Source organism: Trypanosoma cruzi, genomic scaffold (genome assembly GCF_000209065.1).
Source record: "Trypanosoma cruzi strain CL Brener 1047053517033 genomic scaffold, whole genome shotgun sequence".
NCBI classification, from domain to species: domain Eukaryota; phylum Euglenozoa; class Kinetoplastea; order Trypanosomatida; family Trypanosomatidae; genus Trypanosoma; species Trypanosoma cruzi.
In genome coordinates, this window is record NW_001849505.1 from 143,987 (window position 1) to 159,177 (window position 15,191).

General features: G+C 45.6%; 2 protein-coding genes across 2 annotated transcripts, besides 24 other annotated features; both read right to left on the bottom strand.

Annotated features, from left to right (window-relative positions):
* Nucleotides 1–15,191: a sequence feature (heterozygous, Esmeraldo-like haplotype).
* Nucleotides 86–124: a sequence feature (A-rich).
* Nucleotides 163–193: a microsatellite.
* Nucleotides 194–221: a microsatellite.
* Nucleotides 382–403: a microsatellite.
* Nucleotides 648–671: a microsatellite.
* Nucleotides 974–1,039: a sequence feature (CT-rich).
* Nucleotides 1,165–1,203: a microsatellite.
* Nucleotides 1,336–1,358: a microsatellite.
* Nucleotides 1,665–3,527, bottom strand: Tc00.1047053504087.10 (hypothetical protein, conserved; the record flags this gene model as incomplete). The annotated part of the gene is made up of 1 exon (XM_803099.1): nt 1,665–3,527. The coding sequence occupies one exon, from the start codon at nt 3,525–3,527 to the stop codon at nt 1,665–1,667; it is 1,863 nt and encodes a 620-aa protein (XP_808192.1).
* Nucleotides 2,941–2,973: a microsatellite.
* Nucleotides 3,689–3,713: a microsatellite.
* Nucleotides 3,940–3,974: a sequence feature (A-rich).
* Nucleotides 4,247–4,269: a sequence feature (AT_rich).
* Nucleotides 4,496–4,526: a microsatellite.
* Nucleotides 4,689–4,718: a microsatellite.
* Nucleotides 4,822–4,860: a microsatellite.
* Nucleotides 4,982–5,007: a microsatellite.
* Nucleotides 5,016–5,038: a microsatellite.
* Nucleotides 5,288–5,342: a sequence feature (A-rich).
* On the bottom strand, nt 5,866–14,817 carry Tc00.1047053504087.20 (uncharacterized protein; the record flags this gene model as incomplete). The annotated part of the gene is made up of 1 exon (XM_803100.1): nt 5,866–14,817. The coding sequence occupies one exon, from the start codon at nt 14,815–14,817 to the stop codon at nt 5,866–5,868; it is 8,952 nt and encodes a 2,983-aa protein (XP_808193.1).
* Nucleotides 14,859–14,879: a sequence feature (AT_rich).
* Nucleotides 14,914–14,947: a microsatellite.
* Nucleotides 15,001–15,101: a sequence feature (T-rich).
* Nucleotides 15,103–15,132: a sequence feature (AT_rich).
* Nucleotides 15,135–15,172: a microsatellite.

The window sequence follows — 15,191 nt, forward strand, 5'->3', positions numbered from 1 at the left end:
ATACACACAAAAAGCAACCATTCAACTGTGTGTATGTGTGTGTGTGTGAGGGGGGAATATATAAAAGAGTCCAAGACAGAAAAGTAAAAAAAAAAAAAAAAAAGGCAAAAACGAAAAACAAAAACGCATCAACGACAAAAATAATTGATATCCCAAAATAAACCTCCCTCTCCCCTCCCCCCTCCCCCCCCCCAAAAAAAAAAAAAAAAAAAAGAAAAAAACAAGACACACAAAGACAGACAGGGAGAGATAAGGATAAAAAAAAAACAACCCCACAAAAAACAAGCATGGCATATAAAACGCGGCAACAATCCAAAGCATCACAATTGCAGTATTTGCTCTCAGATTCATGAAATACATTGCCATACAGACGCAAGAACAATATATATATATATATATATATTGTATTACCAGCAGTGTCAAATATGACCATAACTAAGCGTACATACGCTCTGACACATCTGCCTGTTACTTTTTCTCTCTAACTCTTTGCTCTGCCTCCTTTTACAGCCACTCCTATCAATCCAAAGGGTGCAATTTTCCTTGCTTATTGTCCATTGAACCACAAACCAAAAAAAAAAAAAAAACCCAAAAACAACAAAAATAATAGACAGGAAGAAGGTGGTGGTGGTGGCGGTGGGGGGCTTAAAAAAAAAAAAAAAAAAAAAAAAGATTTCGTATGTACATTTATTCAATCCAAGACAACAGAGCAAATTACGCCGTATGTTAATTTACATGCATAAAACTACTTTTTTTTTCTTCTTCTTCTTGCAGCTGCTCCAGCCATTTTGTGCTGCACCCTCACTCAGCAGCCACAGCCACAGACAGACTGACGCGGGTATTAATAATTTCCTTCTCTGCTCTTTTCTTCATCTCCATCTTCGTTGCGCATGCCTCACGACTGCTTACGCACCCCTTCTTGTTGCTTCCCTTCCGTGCTGGCGATGATTTGAGGACTTTATTTATCGTTGCATTTTCTCTCATCTGTTTTTTTTTTTTTTTTTCTTCTTCTTCTTCCCTCTCCTTTCGCCTCTTCTTCCCTTTTCACTGCCCTCAGCTCTCCAAATTTTCCCCAACTTCCCCCGTCTTACGTCACCTTCCCCACGTCATTCATAAAAACTCAACGTCACCGCCATGACGGCAGCCACCGCAACTACTCAACGCCTCCCTCCCTCCCTGTCTCTCTCTCTCTCTTTCTCTCTCCGTGTGTGTTTGTGTGTAAAGGAAATAAACGCACAGAAGCACCCACAGCCACGTAAGTACATACATAAACATACACCAACATGCAATATGAACTGCAGGAGCACGTGAGTCTGAAGGAATGAACAGGCAATTAAAAAAAAAAAAAAAAAAGAAAAGTGCGTGAACAACAAAGGGTGCTGCGCGGGTAAAGAAATTGGATCGCAGGATTGAAGAATTTAAAAGAAAACCCACATGCCTTCTGATGGACTCACAAAAAAGAAACTGGGGAAAAAAACTGCACTAAAAAACAAACAAAACAACGACAACAACACCACTCAGCAACAGAAAACTAAGCCTGAAAGATAAACCATTTCCAGAAGAAACGGAGAGGAACCCCCTCCGCACAGGATTATGAAAACAAAACCAAAAATCATAGCATTCTTCCTGCTCTTCGGCTCCGGCTAATATACATGGGCAAATAGTTAGTCTTCGGTCTCACGTACGTCACGAGTACAGATTGGACATCGAAATTGGCTCTCAAACCACCGAGAAGAACAATCCTCGTGCAGAAAGTGGCGGCAGCATGGCAGTTGAGTGGCCACGTTGCCAACAGAAAACGAGTCCAGACACACACAGCAGGTTAAAGACTCCACCTCATGTGCCTGCAGACTTCGTTGCACATCATGCGGTGAGGGCGCAGACCCTCTTGCCGTTCCCGTTTTTTCTTGACGTGAAGACGTTACGCCAAAGTGAATCGGTTGCAGAACCACCTGTAGCTGTTGTAATCTTTCACGCGACACACCGCACTCAACGCGCCCAATACGCTCCGCCAGTTCCAAAAGCTCTTCGTAGGACATATTGTCCACATCGGGGGCAAAAGCGGCTTCAAAAAGATACAGCTCGCTAAGGCGTGGTGGTCGATGATTCGAAGAGAAACGCAGCGCAATTCGCGAGCTTTGCGCCTCCCGCAACAGCGTTTGCGGCGGCGGTGGAGTTCCTGGGCGGGGACGAACAGGGGAAAAAGATGGTATGATTGGTCGTGTATACTCGGCCACTCGACGGGAATGACGCAGCCAACCGCCAAAAGAATGGTTCCCTCCCTCATGACCCTGGCCGGTACGCCGCTGCGTGCCAGTGTTTGTGGCACCACGGCGGGTCTGACCGCTCGGCCTGTAGGATAGTCGTTCAAATAACTCCCAAAAACTGGACTCCTGGCGTTGCCGCGTCCGCCGCATGGGTGGGTTGCCCGCTTGGTCAGATGCTTCAGCAGCAATCTCGCGAGGGTAGAGTCGCGGTTGCTGCTGAGTTTGCTCTTGATATGAGAGTGGCGGCGGTGGCATCCCCGTATTATGATAAGGAGCAGGCAGCCCCCTTCCCGCTGAAAAAGAGCCCGTATGCAATACATTTGAAGCGGGTGTCGTAGTATTCACAGCGTTTCGAAACGCCACAGAGTAGATGGCGTTTTGCGGCATTTGACGACAGTAGGGAAAGAGAGCGTGCATGCATGGATCTGCATGATATGACGGCGACGTATTTCTTCCGTATGACATTAAGGAAGAATACGTCTCGTTGTTTGTTACGCCAATTTTCCCCTCATTTTGTGGTTGGGGCGCGTTATCCAACGAATAGGGAGGGACGAGAAGACCGGGTGGCCGACTGGGACCGTCACGCGTGGGCTCAAACCCTGAGGACAACGGGGAGTCAAATTTAACATGATGCTGAAAAGAATTCTCTGACGATGACGTCATCATGTGTCCCGTTGTTGTTGTTGTTGTTGTTGTTGTTGTAGTTACTGCTGGTACTGGTTCTCGCGCCACGACTGGTGATGTGGCGTAAGAAGATGGAATTGCAAACTGTGTGGCCTCCGCCAAACTGCCTATTGAAATTGGGGTGACGACATACCCCCGAAGTCGGGCAACATCGCTACTGCCAGCGTCAAGAGTAACAGGACGACTTCCACCGATGTTATTTCTGGTCTCTAAAGATGAATCCCAGCGAGCATGAAACCGCTCACCCCGCGCAGGTGAACCTCCTGCCGCCGCTAAAACGTCACGCCCTTGCATTTGTGCAAAAAGGCCCTCGCGGTACGCCGAGAATTGTGAACGCACAGTAAGACCATTCGTCATTAGCGCCGATCCCTGGCGAGGCATTGGCGCTCGCTGCGTCGATGTCGTTGACATTGTCGCCGCATGCATCCCCGTGTTTCCCTCCCTCATTATCCCATTTTGTTCTGTTGGGGCCGCACGTCCTGCTGGTGCACCGTAACCCGGCGCTAAAAGGGAATTTGTATGTGAGAACGCATACCGGGCATCACCCGCGGTGTTACCTCCTAGTGGCATCACCATCAACAATAAGCTGCACGTGTGATTTCTCTTGTAGTTCCTTTCTTTTTTCTGATTTTTGTTTTTTGGTGTGTTGTTTTTCAGACTTCTCCCCTCACAAATTCCCTTCACTTCCTCTACGCAACTCTCCCTCGTCCCTGAGCGCCTGATGCGAGTACAATAACCACACACACACACACACACACACACTTTTAAACAGACACCCTTCCCTCCCCTCAATATGTAAATATGTGCGTGTATTGTATTGTGTGGGTGCAGGGGTTGACGCAGGTTGTGAAATGTGCCTCACGCACTATTCCCGTCGGCGATAAAACGACAAAATAATAAAATGTGCTCCTACCCACCACCACCTCCCCCTCTCTCTCTACACTTGAGCCTCTTAAAAGTCATGTTCATATGAATTATAACAACACACAAATAAAAAGGAAAACAAAAAAGAAAAAAAAAAGAGTCAATCTTCGCAGTTAACAGAAACGCACCCATAAAAAAAAAAAAAAAAAACCCTGATGAAAAGTACAACAACAACAACAACAAAATAATAATGGCGAATTCATCTGATAACTGCAGTTTCCCTCTGGGACAGACGCCACTTCTTGAAAGCATTTCCAAGTGCCCTCCCTTTTTTTTTTTTTTCCCTTCTCCCTACTTTTCCGTTCATCAATCGGAATAAAACCTTTGATTTTCATATATATATGAAAATAAAATAGATAAATAGCTTTTCCTTTTTTTTTATTATTTATTTTTTGTTTGCGTGTCTGTTTGGTGCGCAAGGGAAGAAAAGGGGACAATCTTTTTTTCATGAGTTAAGAGAGAGAGAGTGAAAGGCGGTTAACAAAAATAAATAATAATTGCGCCCATGCATACAAGGGGCCCATCTTTATTCCTATCGTTCATTTCTCTCTCACACTCTCAATGACTGCGTGTGCTCCCCCCACTCAACACGCATGAATTCCCCCTTCCCCCTTCCCTTCCACACAAACACACACACACACACGCACACACTGCAGTTAAATCCATGCCACTTCCGTTATTTGATGCTAATTTGCCCAATGGTGTCTCCTCCCCTTTTTTTCCCCCCCTCCCCCCCCTCGTGTCACACACGTGAATGCTCACATAATGCACACAACAACCAATGGGAAAGACATATATATATATATATATCTGTAGATAGATAGATAGATAGATAGATAGATATGGATTTGTATACACTTACACACAACAGGGTAAAAATAAACGTTATGATGGTACAACAAATGCCTGTGCTCAATGGCCAAGACACAAAAACATACAATCGTACAAACAAACAAAAAAAAAAAAACAAAAACAATAACTAAAATATATATATAATTACGATAGTACTGATAATAAAAGACACCTCTTATATGTATATATATGTATCACTCATCCTTAAGGCAGTTGTTATGTGCTTACATCTTCATTTTGCCTCACCCTCCTCGTTTATTTATTTATTTATTTATTTATTGCCGTTTGTTTGTTTTGTTTTGTTTTGTTTTTCCGTCACTTTGTTTCGTTAAAAAAAAAAACTTTTCGGTTTTCGTTTTTGCCGGCCATTCAGTTCAGAATTTCTCTGCATGTAAACTGCCGTCTCTCCCTCTCCCTCTCTGAGTAAAACATTACGTACTGCTCAGCGCACAAGTACGGGGTTAAAACATTACAATGAGAGGGACAAACGAGGCGTACCAAACATTTAAAAGAGGCATACAAATCAAACAAGTAAAAAAAGTAAGACCACCAGCCAAACTAAAGAAAAAGAGAGGAAGTAGAAAAGAAAAGAAAAGAAAAAAGACAAAAATAAAATTAATGAAAAATGAAAAATGAAATCAAAATAAATAAATAAATAACTGTTCTTCACACATCGTTAATTAACCCTCCTCCTCCCCCCTCCCGCTTCCCTCATTAACTGCCAATTCGGTTACATTCACAGAGTAAGAGAAAGAGAAGAAAGCAAAGGGAAGGGGGGGAAATATATATTGACATGTGAAGTTCAGTAAAGCGGCATCTGCATCACAAACACTATTTATTTACGTGTATGCGTATGCATGTATGTTAAATACACCTGTGGCCCGTGATCGGATTGACCTACCGTGATGAGAATTTCCTTCCCCTCATGTACATTCAACATTAAGAATGCTTATCGGTGAGCAGATTGACGACGGATTATATATATATATATATAGTCTCCAAAAGGTGGTGACAACAAAAGGGGAGCCTATGCCAACCACAAACAACAACGCGTACCCGATATCACCACCACCGTCAGAAAGCATGCACAACCATTTATAAAAAAATTTTTCCCCTTTTTTTTTCCTTTTTAATTTTACTACAGGTCATCGTCAAGGATTGGATTCTCATTCACTGGCTTTCTTACCGGTCTAGACGGCGGTGGCATTTTGGGGCCAAGACCCTTCCCCGGTGGCATTTTGCCCGGCATTTTCATTGGCATTTTGGGGGGCATCTTTTTCGGTCCGGCTATGGCTGCTGGTGCTGCTGCTGAGTGCGTTGCTCCATTTGTTTCTCCCTGCGACGGAGAAAAGCCGTTCTCCAGCTCCGGCGGCGGGTTTTCTTGCACGCGTGATGACACCGCATCCATGTTGGCTAAACTCCCCTCTCCTGACATTAACTTATGACTTTCGTTGTTGATAATTTGCATTGGCAGGTCCTGCCCCTCACTACCGAGCAGTGAGGCATTGACGTCGTCATCAAAGAAGCGTGAGTCCCGTACCCTCTTCTTTTTCCGGTAGAAGTGTACTCCCACCGCTGCTCCAATGGCAATCACCACAAGAATGGCCATCACACCACCCAAGATTGCCCCAACACTCTTCGCTGACCTTATGGAGGGGAAATCAAAGATGGGCAGCTCGTAGCCAAGCTCGTAGCCCATGGGGTTTTCGTAGTCGTTGAGTACAAAAGACATGCTTACAACGGAACAGGTGGCGTTTAAGACCGTATCATTTTTCGTCTGGCAACGCGCACTCGCCTCTTCAGCTTCACAAAGACCCAAAGGAGACAATTTATCCATGGTTTGTGCTTTCCAGCTCTCTACCAAAAGCACACCAACGTCAGGGCACGCGTCGGCCAGCTCCTTCAATGAGTCCTGGCAAATACCAATTATGTAGAAGGAAGCAGGACATACCAATGTCGTTCCTCTACCGCGAGGATAAATAAGCCTGAGGGCCTTATTAATGCACTCTGTAAATGGAGGGATGTAGGCGTGCATCATAGATTGGCAGCGTGGTGATGGATGTAACGGTATAGAACCGCCACCGCCTGGATAAATGGGATCCCATTCGTCCGGTGTCTTTTCGGTTGGCTCGGTGTCATATTTGTAAAGTGGTAAATTTCGACTGGGCATTAAATATTTCTCAGGAACCAGTCGACACGTCGGAACGTAAAGGACAAAGAAACACACGAAAAATGGGAATGAAGGCGACGCAACACCATTCGTTTTGCCGTCAGCCGGGTACACACCGCCCAACCAAAGCATCTTACCAGAAGTCAAATCCATAATCCCTGTGCCATCGCTCGCGTCAAATAACCCAACCTTCGCTTTGGTGTTCACATCGTACACACCAAAGCGAGAAATGGACTTCTCTGTATACCAAGCCAATTTTGATACGGAACCCTCACGCTCATGCTCAACGGCCAACGTACCAACGCTGTTGGAGATGATAATATGCCCATATGGCGTACGTACCGGCCCAATGGTGACATCTGAAGGTGTTACCATGCGCTTCGGAAGAGTGATGTTACCCATAAGACGTAGGGACCAGGACAAACTCAGTGTGGAACGTAGCGACTGGATACCATCCAAAGTTGTCACATATAACGTGCGATCTGCGCCCAAAACTGGCCCTGTAATGCTCTTCTCAAAAATATACCCCCAAACATATCGTCCCGTCAATAAATCATAAACATTCAGTACCGAATCGGCGGCAGTGTACAAGAAGTACCCATAGGTGGAGATCTTACCGAGGTCAGCACGCAGTTTTTTCTTCCAAAGTTGCGTCCACAAAGATTTACTCATGTCATCCACACGGTACACAACAAACGTTGGACGTTTCATGTCACCATTTTCTGGTTGCAATGCAAAAACAAGATGGTTCGCAAACTCCACCATCGCAACCATGGGATATCCTCCAAGAATACCAGTCGCGGTATTTTCAATCTCCAATGCTTTCACCTCCGGCCCCGTGATCTTACCACTTTTATTCTTCAGATTGAGATCCACAACATGCACACATGACCATCCTCGTATCGCAACAAATACAATAGTCCCATTAACAACCACATCCGCCTCGGTAGAATCCGGAGAAATGATGCACCTCTCAAACTGAACGCTCCTCGCAACGACACCAGTTCGTTTGTTGATAATCGCGGCCACCCGTACGCCACCAGAGACAAGGGCAAAGTCCAAATTATCCAGGATGATGGGAGCGAATAGAACCTGTGGAGTACCAGAATTCGAAAACCCAACATTCCACAACACCTTACCGTCCTTGTCCACGCAACCAATTGTCCCCCTCTGAGACAAAAACACTCTCTGTTCCTGGTCGATCATGGCCGTATTTATCCGAAGGACTTCTTCAAGGGCAAACGAATCACCTGCAAGCATAAATGCCACAAGCGAATTGCCGACTGTAGTGTAAACAAACGGAAGCTTAGAGACGAAGCGAGCTTCAGGAGCGAAGGTAATTAATCCATTCCCGGACCAAAAAATTCTGGGATTTACTGTAGAAGTGTCCACTGCGAGTGTGAAGGCACTTCCATAGATGATGACCGATGGACTGACCTGCACTCCATCCGGTCCTTTTACCATCATACTTCCCGTTGCAGGTGACTTGGAACTGACTATAAGTGAGCTCGTGGGAAATCCATAGGATCGGAAATAGTAATCATTTCCCGTATTGTAGTAAATCACTCCATGGCTTGTGATCGCTGCTGGATACGTGTTGGCCGCTTCCTGTGTCGTCTTTGGCTTTCCACCTTGTACCTCCCATGTCCTGTATCCATTAGGATAGGCAAACACAAACAGAGGGTCATTTCTGCTTGGATAGTCAGGGTACCTAATACCACAAAGAGGGGTGCCCTGAACCGACTCGTTATGCATCAAAATCGTTTCGGCGGTTTGCAACGAAAATGCCACCATATAAACATTAGTGCCATTTTTACCGCACGCAATGCCCACCCGAAGGTTATCATCCGCTTCATACATTGTGAAATCAGGCCGGGTAGCTCCACCAGTAATGGTACTGCCAATTTGTGCCAGTGTTGCATGGTTCAAAATACGAATACCCGTGCCAGCGCATACAAACAGTAGACGTTCCAGTCGATTAGCGGGAACAATGTCAAACTTCGACTTACACCGGGCCTTACTTGGAGAAGATGGTAATGGTTTAATTTTATTCAAATTCATGGCGTCAAAATATCCATCGGTGTTCACAAAATATCCATTGCTTTTTATTACAGCGCAAATGGCATTCTTAGCCGCACGCCCCAGAATCCCCTGTTCAACTCCTGAGGCGTTGTAGAAGTGTGTCTTTTTGCCACACCTCACACCCACATACGCCTTTTTTGCACTGAGGGAGTATAAATTTAACAAATCACATCCACTTTCTTTCAGTTGAAAAAGCGCGGTCTCTTCAAAGGCACCATCTACAGCACGTGCAATGTACAACTTTTGTTTTTCCAAAGAGGCAGCCCAGCCACTCTTCTCTCCATGCGACATGGCAACCGTAGTTTGTTTGGGGCTAATTGGACCGTACTTCGATCCAGAGACCCACTCCGGAGACAATTGCACATGGATGGGTTCACCATCGCCGCTTGGTTCGGAACAATCATTCGGGTTGTCGGTGGGACCGTAGTTGTAAGGCCTGAACGCCGGTGGTGTTTGCTGTTTCGGACGGTTTGCCTTCACAACATCAAAGTAACGTGCATAGTCGTTGACGTTGATTGCGGTTGCCATGACCCCACCGAACCCAACAGTTGTTCCATCCGGAGAAAGAAAGATTTCGCTGCTTTCTTCCACAGTGTTGGCAAAGTAAAGTAAGGAAACACCTGTAAATGGATTCAGAAACACCACACCACTGCTTTTCGTGCTCACAACCAACAACATGCCCTCACGAAGCACAGCCGCGTGAGACACCGCAAAGAGATCGGGCCGTTGCCAGAGCACCTCACCTGTCAAGGCGTCAAAGGCATAGAACGTCTCAAACGTCGTGACAAATCCAATGGCGTATTCCTCATTCACTACCACCTTTGTGTGAATATTGGATCGACCCTCCGTGGGAACACGTGGAACACGAAAAATGGCACGATCATGACACGGGTAGGAGATTTCCGCGAGGGTAAAAAAGTAAGGTCCAGCCTCGGTGGAAATAAAAACGCCCTCATTGTAGTACGTTGCTGGGGCTCTGGATGGGGATGGAAGGGTGTAATTCCAAACGTGAAACAAACCATTTACCTGAAGGCAAATGAGTTGATTATCCGCTGAGACCACCAAAAAGATACCGTCCCCGGTATCAGGGGATGACAACGACGACACGTAAATTGGATTGTTCACATCAATGCTATCAATCCTGGTTCCATCGTATCCCAACAAAGAGAGATGGGTTGATGTAAACAATCCAAAGCTTGTGCCGTAACGAACATTTACGACGGCAGCGTACTTCCCGCTGAGACCCGCCAGGAAGCTGGGTGGTGCGCCTCCCGCACCGAGAACAAAGATGCAATCTCGGACTTCGCCAGTGTACCAAACCAGGGAGGCACCAGTCGTGGAACCACCGACTGAAACTTCCTTCAGTTTCGTCTCTTCACATTCTCTGGGAATAGTAAACTCCATACCGATTCCTTCCAAACCACCTATAGTACTAATTGTCCTCTTTCCAAAGAAGACAACGGCATTCGCTGCACTCATGGAGGACAAGATGGCACGCTCATGGGGAATGTGACTGGAGGACCACGTTCTTCCTGCCGTGACGACAACCAAATTAACAGCCGTATCATTCGTCTGATCCCAGCCCGCCATAAAGTTAGTTGAGGCTGAAAAAGACATTCCCACACACGATAGTGGAGCTCCCCAGTATGTCGCGTCAATTGGTACCGTACCCGCCGAGCCTCCTCCACTGATCACCAAAAAGTTATCGTCGAACGAAAGCTGTGAGGCACGCACACGACCTAACCCAAAGGCGAATAATGCTTCCCCCATACCCGGAGCCACTCGAACCAAAACCGCATACCCGTTCCATGAGATGCCATAAAGAGTGTTTTCTTTCACTGCCACCATTTTAAGTACCTGTACCTCATCAGTATCTTCCTCGTAACGTTTCGGCAATGAAATATTCACAAATCCCTTTCCGGATGATGAGTTCAGCATTATTATACCATTGTCCGTTCCAATGACAATATTGACCCCCCTAGCTCCGGCGTAAGCAGCCGCGCCCGGTCGTGCTCTCTCGCCATTTAGGTCACTGGTCCACAGCAATGATGCCTTCTTAGCGGAAGTGTCAAACATTATAGAAGCCGCCAGATTCTCAAACAAAACGACAACATTTTTATCCAATGTTCCAGGAATTGCCCCCATCACCTTACCAGCAGACCATGGGATAGCAATTGAAGATTGGAACACTTTCCCTGATGTGGTGTAGAATGCAGCGTCATATCCACGTGGGGTACGCACCACACCAGCAAAGTCCAATCCCATAGTCGTAACACCACCTTCAATGGCATCTTCAAACAAAATGACACCCGAACCTGCATTTAACACGACCAAATTCGAACCACCGTCGCAGATAATGTAATTATCCACACGACGAATAGTGATGCATCCCCTAACATTTCTACGCCATTTTTCATTCCCAGTGGAGGGTTCTAGAGAGGTCACTTGGTCGCTGTTCAGAAATAACCACTGATTTTGATACCCAAGGCTTATATACGACGGCAAACCTTCCACTATTCCAGTTAAAGAAATGGATTTCCCGACCTCTTTACAATTTGACCAAGAGTAAAACTGCACATTGCTGGGCAAGAAAATGGCAAAGTTATCTTTGTTAAACTCCATGAATTTTGCCTCCACTGGGACCGGCGCTGGGGGAAACGCCCACTCACGTATGGGATTCCCTTGTGGATCGTCCACGTTGAAACATCGTATCTTGTACTCATACATTCTATTCTTATGCTCAACTTTCCCTACAACAGCTCTTTTTCGATCAGTTGAAATCAACGCAGCACGACCAGCCACGGATAACTTCATTGGAGGGGAAGCAGCCATGAAATTATCACCACGTGGCAAAGGCGGCGGTGGTGGTTCAATCGGTTTCTCTCCTGGCACATAAACATCCGTCACAGGGTCTTCAGGACGTTTCGCCTGTTCTGGAATGTCCACTTGGGAAATGTTAAGAGCACGAAAGGTCACCAAACCTTTGGTTAAAGTTGAAAAAGTAACATATTTATTACCCCAAATGACAGGACCGGTAAGGTCATTTGGTGCATCCAATACACTTTTCAACAGTTCTCCAGAGGCCTGGGCGTACACATCCACATGGGTAAACCGAGGTTTATTATTTCCCTGGCTCACGGTCATACGTACCTCAATATATGCGGTCCCAATATCACCAGTCGAAACTTCACCCGTGTCGCTCGAAGAGTAAATAACCGCTTCAACTTTTGCATCTTTGGCTTCATATTGAATCCGTGGATCCGCTTTCCAGATAAGTTTGCCATTCACAGCATCATGGCAGTAAATTTTCTGACCAGAAAAAAGGAAAACAATACCTTGATTCACTGCGGCTCCCAAATACTTTTCATCTTCTTCAGTCAAACCGTTTTGAAAAAGTAAACGTGAATAACGATCCTCGTCTTCATAATGTTGAACGTCAAAGCGGAAGAATTCACGCTGACTCACTACAAAGACTGTATTGTTGTAGTATGTCATATGCACAACAGGTCCTTGAAACTTCTCGGAAAATTTATATTTCCAGACGATTATGTCACTTCGAACGCTCCGGCAAATGATCTCATCATCTTTGACGTATACAAACACATTTGACCCCACAACGTAAGAATCAATACCTGCTTCCGTATACACCGGCATGGAACTAGGGCCAAAAAAGCTTGTAAATGCTTGCAATGTTCTGGTTGCAGGGACAAACTTATAACCGCTGTATCTTGTCGTCCCCACCACAACACCGGATTGATATCCCTGAAGGGAAGTAACACGCGCCACCAAACTATCATTTACCTCAAAAAGACACGCGTCCGTCCCGCCAAGCAGAACATAATAATCCTCTTTATTCCCAAAATGTTGTACGCTTTTCATAAACGTTATTACTCCGGAATCCGGATTCGCTCCACTTGGAACACAGCCGGCGAGCAGCAAATCCATCACAGCTTCCCCATTCGCAGCCGAAAAGATGGAGACAATTCCTGGAGTTGTTGCCACGGCAACGTAATTATTCCCATCTCCAAAAAACGTCGTAAAAGGTTTGGCAGATGAGGCGTTTTTCATAAGAGTCACGGGACCATTAGAGGGTGGCAGGGGATCGCGTCCACCACTATCACCAGCCGTGTCATGTACGTAAAAATAAAAGAGCATCTCTCCAGGATTTGTGACGTTAGTTGTCACAATCGACATTCGGCCACGGTTGTACGCACCAACTGGAGGATCGCGTTGTGGTATCAAAACGGATTCACTGTAAAGTAACAACGGATGCAACGCAAGACCCGCGGATCTTGATCCATTACATAAAACAACAGAATGATCATCAAGAAGGTATCCAAATGTTCCACCCTCAGTTTGGCCCATAGATGGGAATGTGATGGAATAATGAGGCTTGGAGGCGATGGGGTCAACCAAACAGTAGCGTCCACTGTTCTCACATCCAAGGTATACCATTGATTCATCAAAGGCTGTGATGGCGGCCAAACGATCCGCCTCACTGCAGAAAGAAGCTCCAGTCCATGGCACGTCAAAGCTTGACTTGAGAGATCCATCTAAAATACCCAATTTAGTGACATTTTTAGCCGACTCAAGAAACTGAACCTCCTTTGCCTTAATAATATGATATGGGTTGTAATCTGTAAAAGATGGCGACAACATGCGACGATAGTATTCCTTAAAACTATTTTCCATTGCACGAAAAGGCAGAAAAAGTACCCCCGCAGTCGTTGACGCCTTTGCTGTCCATAGTGGGGCATTCACTTCAGATAAGACCGTGTAATTCACAGCTATCAATAATGCACTTGTTTGAACCATCAATAAGGCACCACGCCCAGTTGATACCATGTAAGCTCCAGTCACAAGAGTAGATTCACTGACCGCTATACCGGCGTCGATGGATCCAGAATGTTTCCTCACCAACGAATTTGCATCAAGAACAACCACGGCCAATTTCAATGTCTCTGCTGCGGTCCCTTGAACGTACGCAATAAGAGGTTCGGATTGCGAAATATCATTCACATTCGTGTGTACCGCTTTGTTCGAGCCAACAAACTCCAAGGTAGCCGATGCATTTGGTGCGGCAGAGTATCCAAAATCTGGTAGGTAGTAACTATCGATTTTCAAGCCTTCCGCTGATTTCCTTTCCGTGATTATAAATCCTTCAGGGCCCGACTCATCGCTTGTGATGGGTACCCATTTTGGGAAGTAAAAGTCCACAATGGGGTCTTTGTCGCACAAAGAAACCGATTCTTCAAATGCATACTGACCAATACAGTCCAGCTTACCCTGTTTCGAGACAGCAAACACTGCATCCTTTCGTGACTCCGGCGATGAGCCACGGATACGTACCAATGGGGTTGGGGACGATGACGAAGAAGGATAAAACGTGCTTTCCGTACTGACTTCCACCACACGCATGGAACCCATTCCCCCGCTCAACATCACGTATAAAAACGAACTTTTCCCCCCACAGAATATCATCACAGCTGGGCCATCATTGATCAATGAGGTGCCGGTGGGATCCGTGCAATCCAGTAGGGAGTTATCCGTAATCTTCGATACAATTCCCCCCTTGGTATCACGCAGCAAAAAAACGCCTTGAATCGGTAAAACCTCTGCAAACCCCGTGATTTTTCCATCAGCTGACAAAACCGGTATTGACAAGCCGTTGGTGTTACCAGCAGGGCTTTCATCCGACTTCCATGTCACGACACCCGTAACTTCTGCATGAACGTGAGCTGTGCCCGAGCCAAATAAAAGGATAAAAATAAAAAAGAAAAAGATGTGGACGACGGCACCGCACAATAGCGCGGTCGAATTTCTTACGATAACACTCATCCCTTTCTTCTTTTCCTTCTCCCCTTCCTCTTACTTCCCTCAAATAAATAAATTAAATATTTCTTTTTGTCTTCGACGTTCAGTCGGCTCCTCTTTTTTGTTTGTTTGTTTGTTTGTTTCTTCCTTTGTTCGGCCTGCTGCTGCTGCTGCTGTTTCACCCCTCGTGTCCCTCACACCTCTCACTTCTCTTCTCTTCCCTTCTTTTTTTTTTTTTTTTTTTTCAGTTGCCTCTTCTTCCCTTTGCTTTTCCAACTTTTTTTTTTTTTTTGTTTTCTTCTTTCTTCCAAAATAAATTAATTAATTAATTTATTTTTACCTTTTTTTTTTTTTATTATTTTTTCTTTTTTTCTTCTTTCCGTCTCTTCCCCACTCCC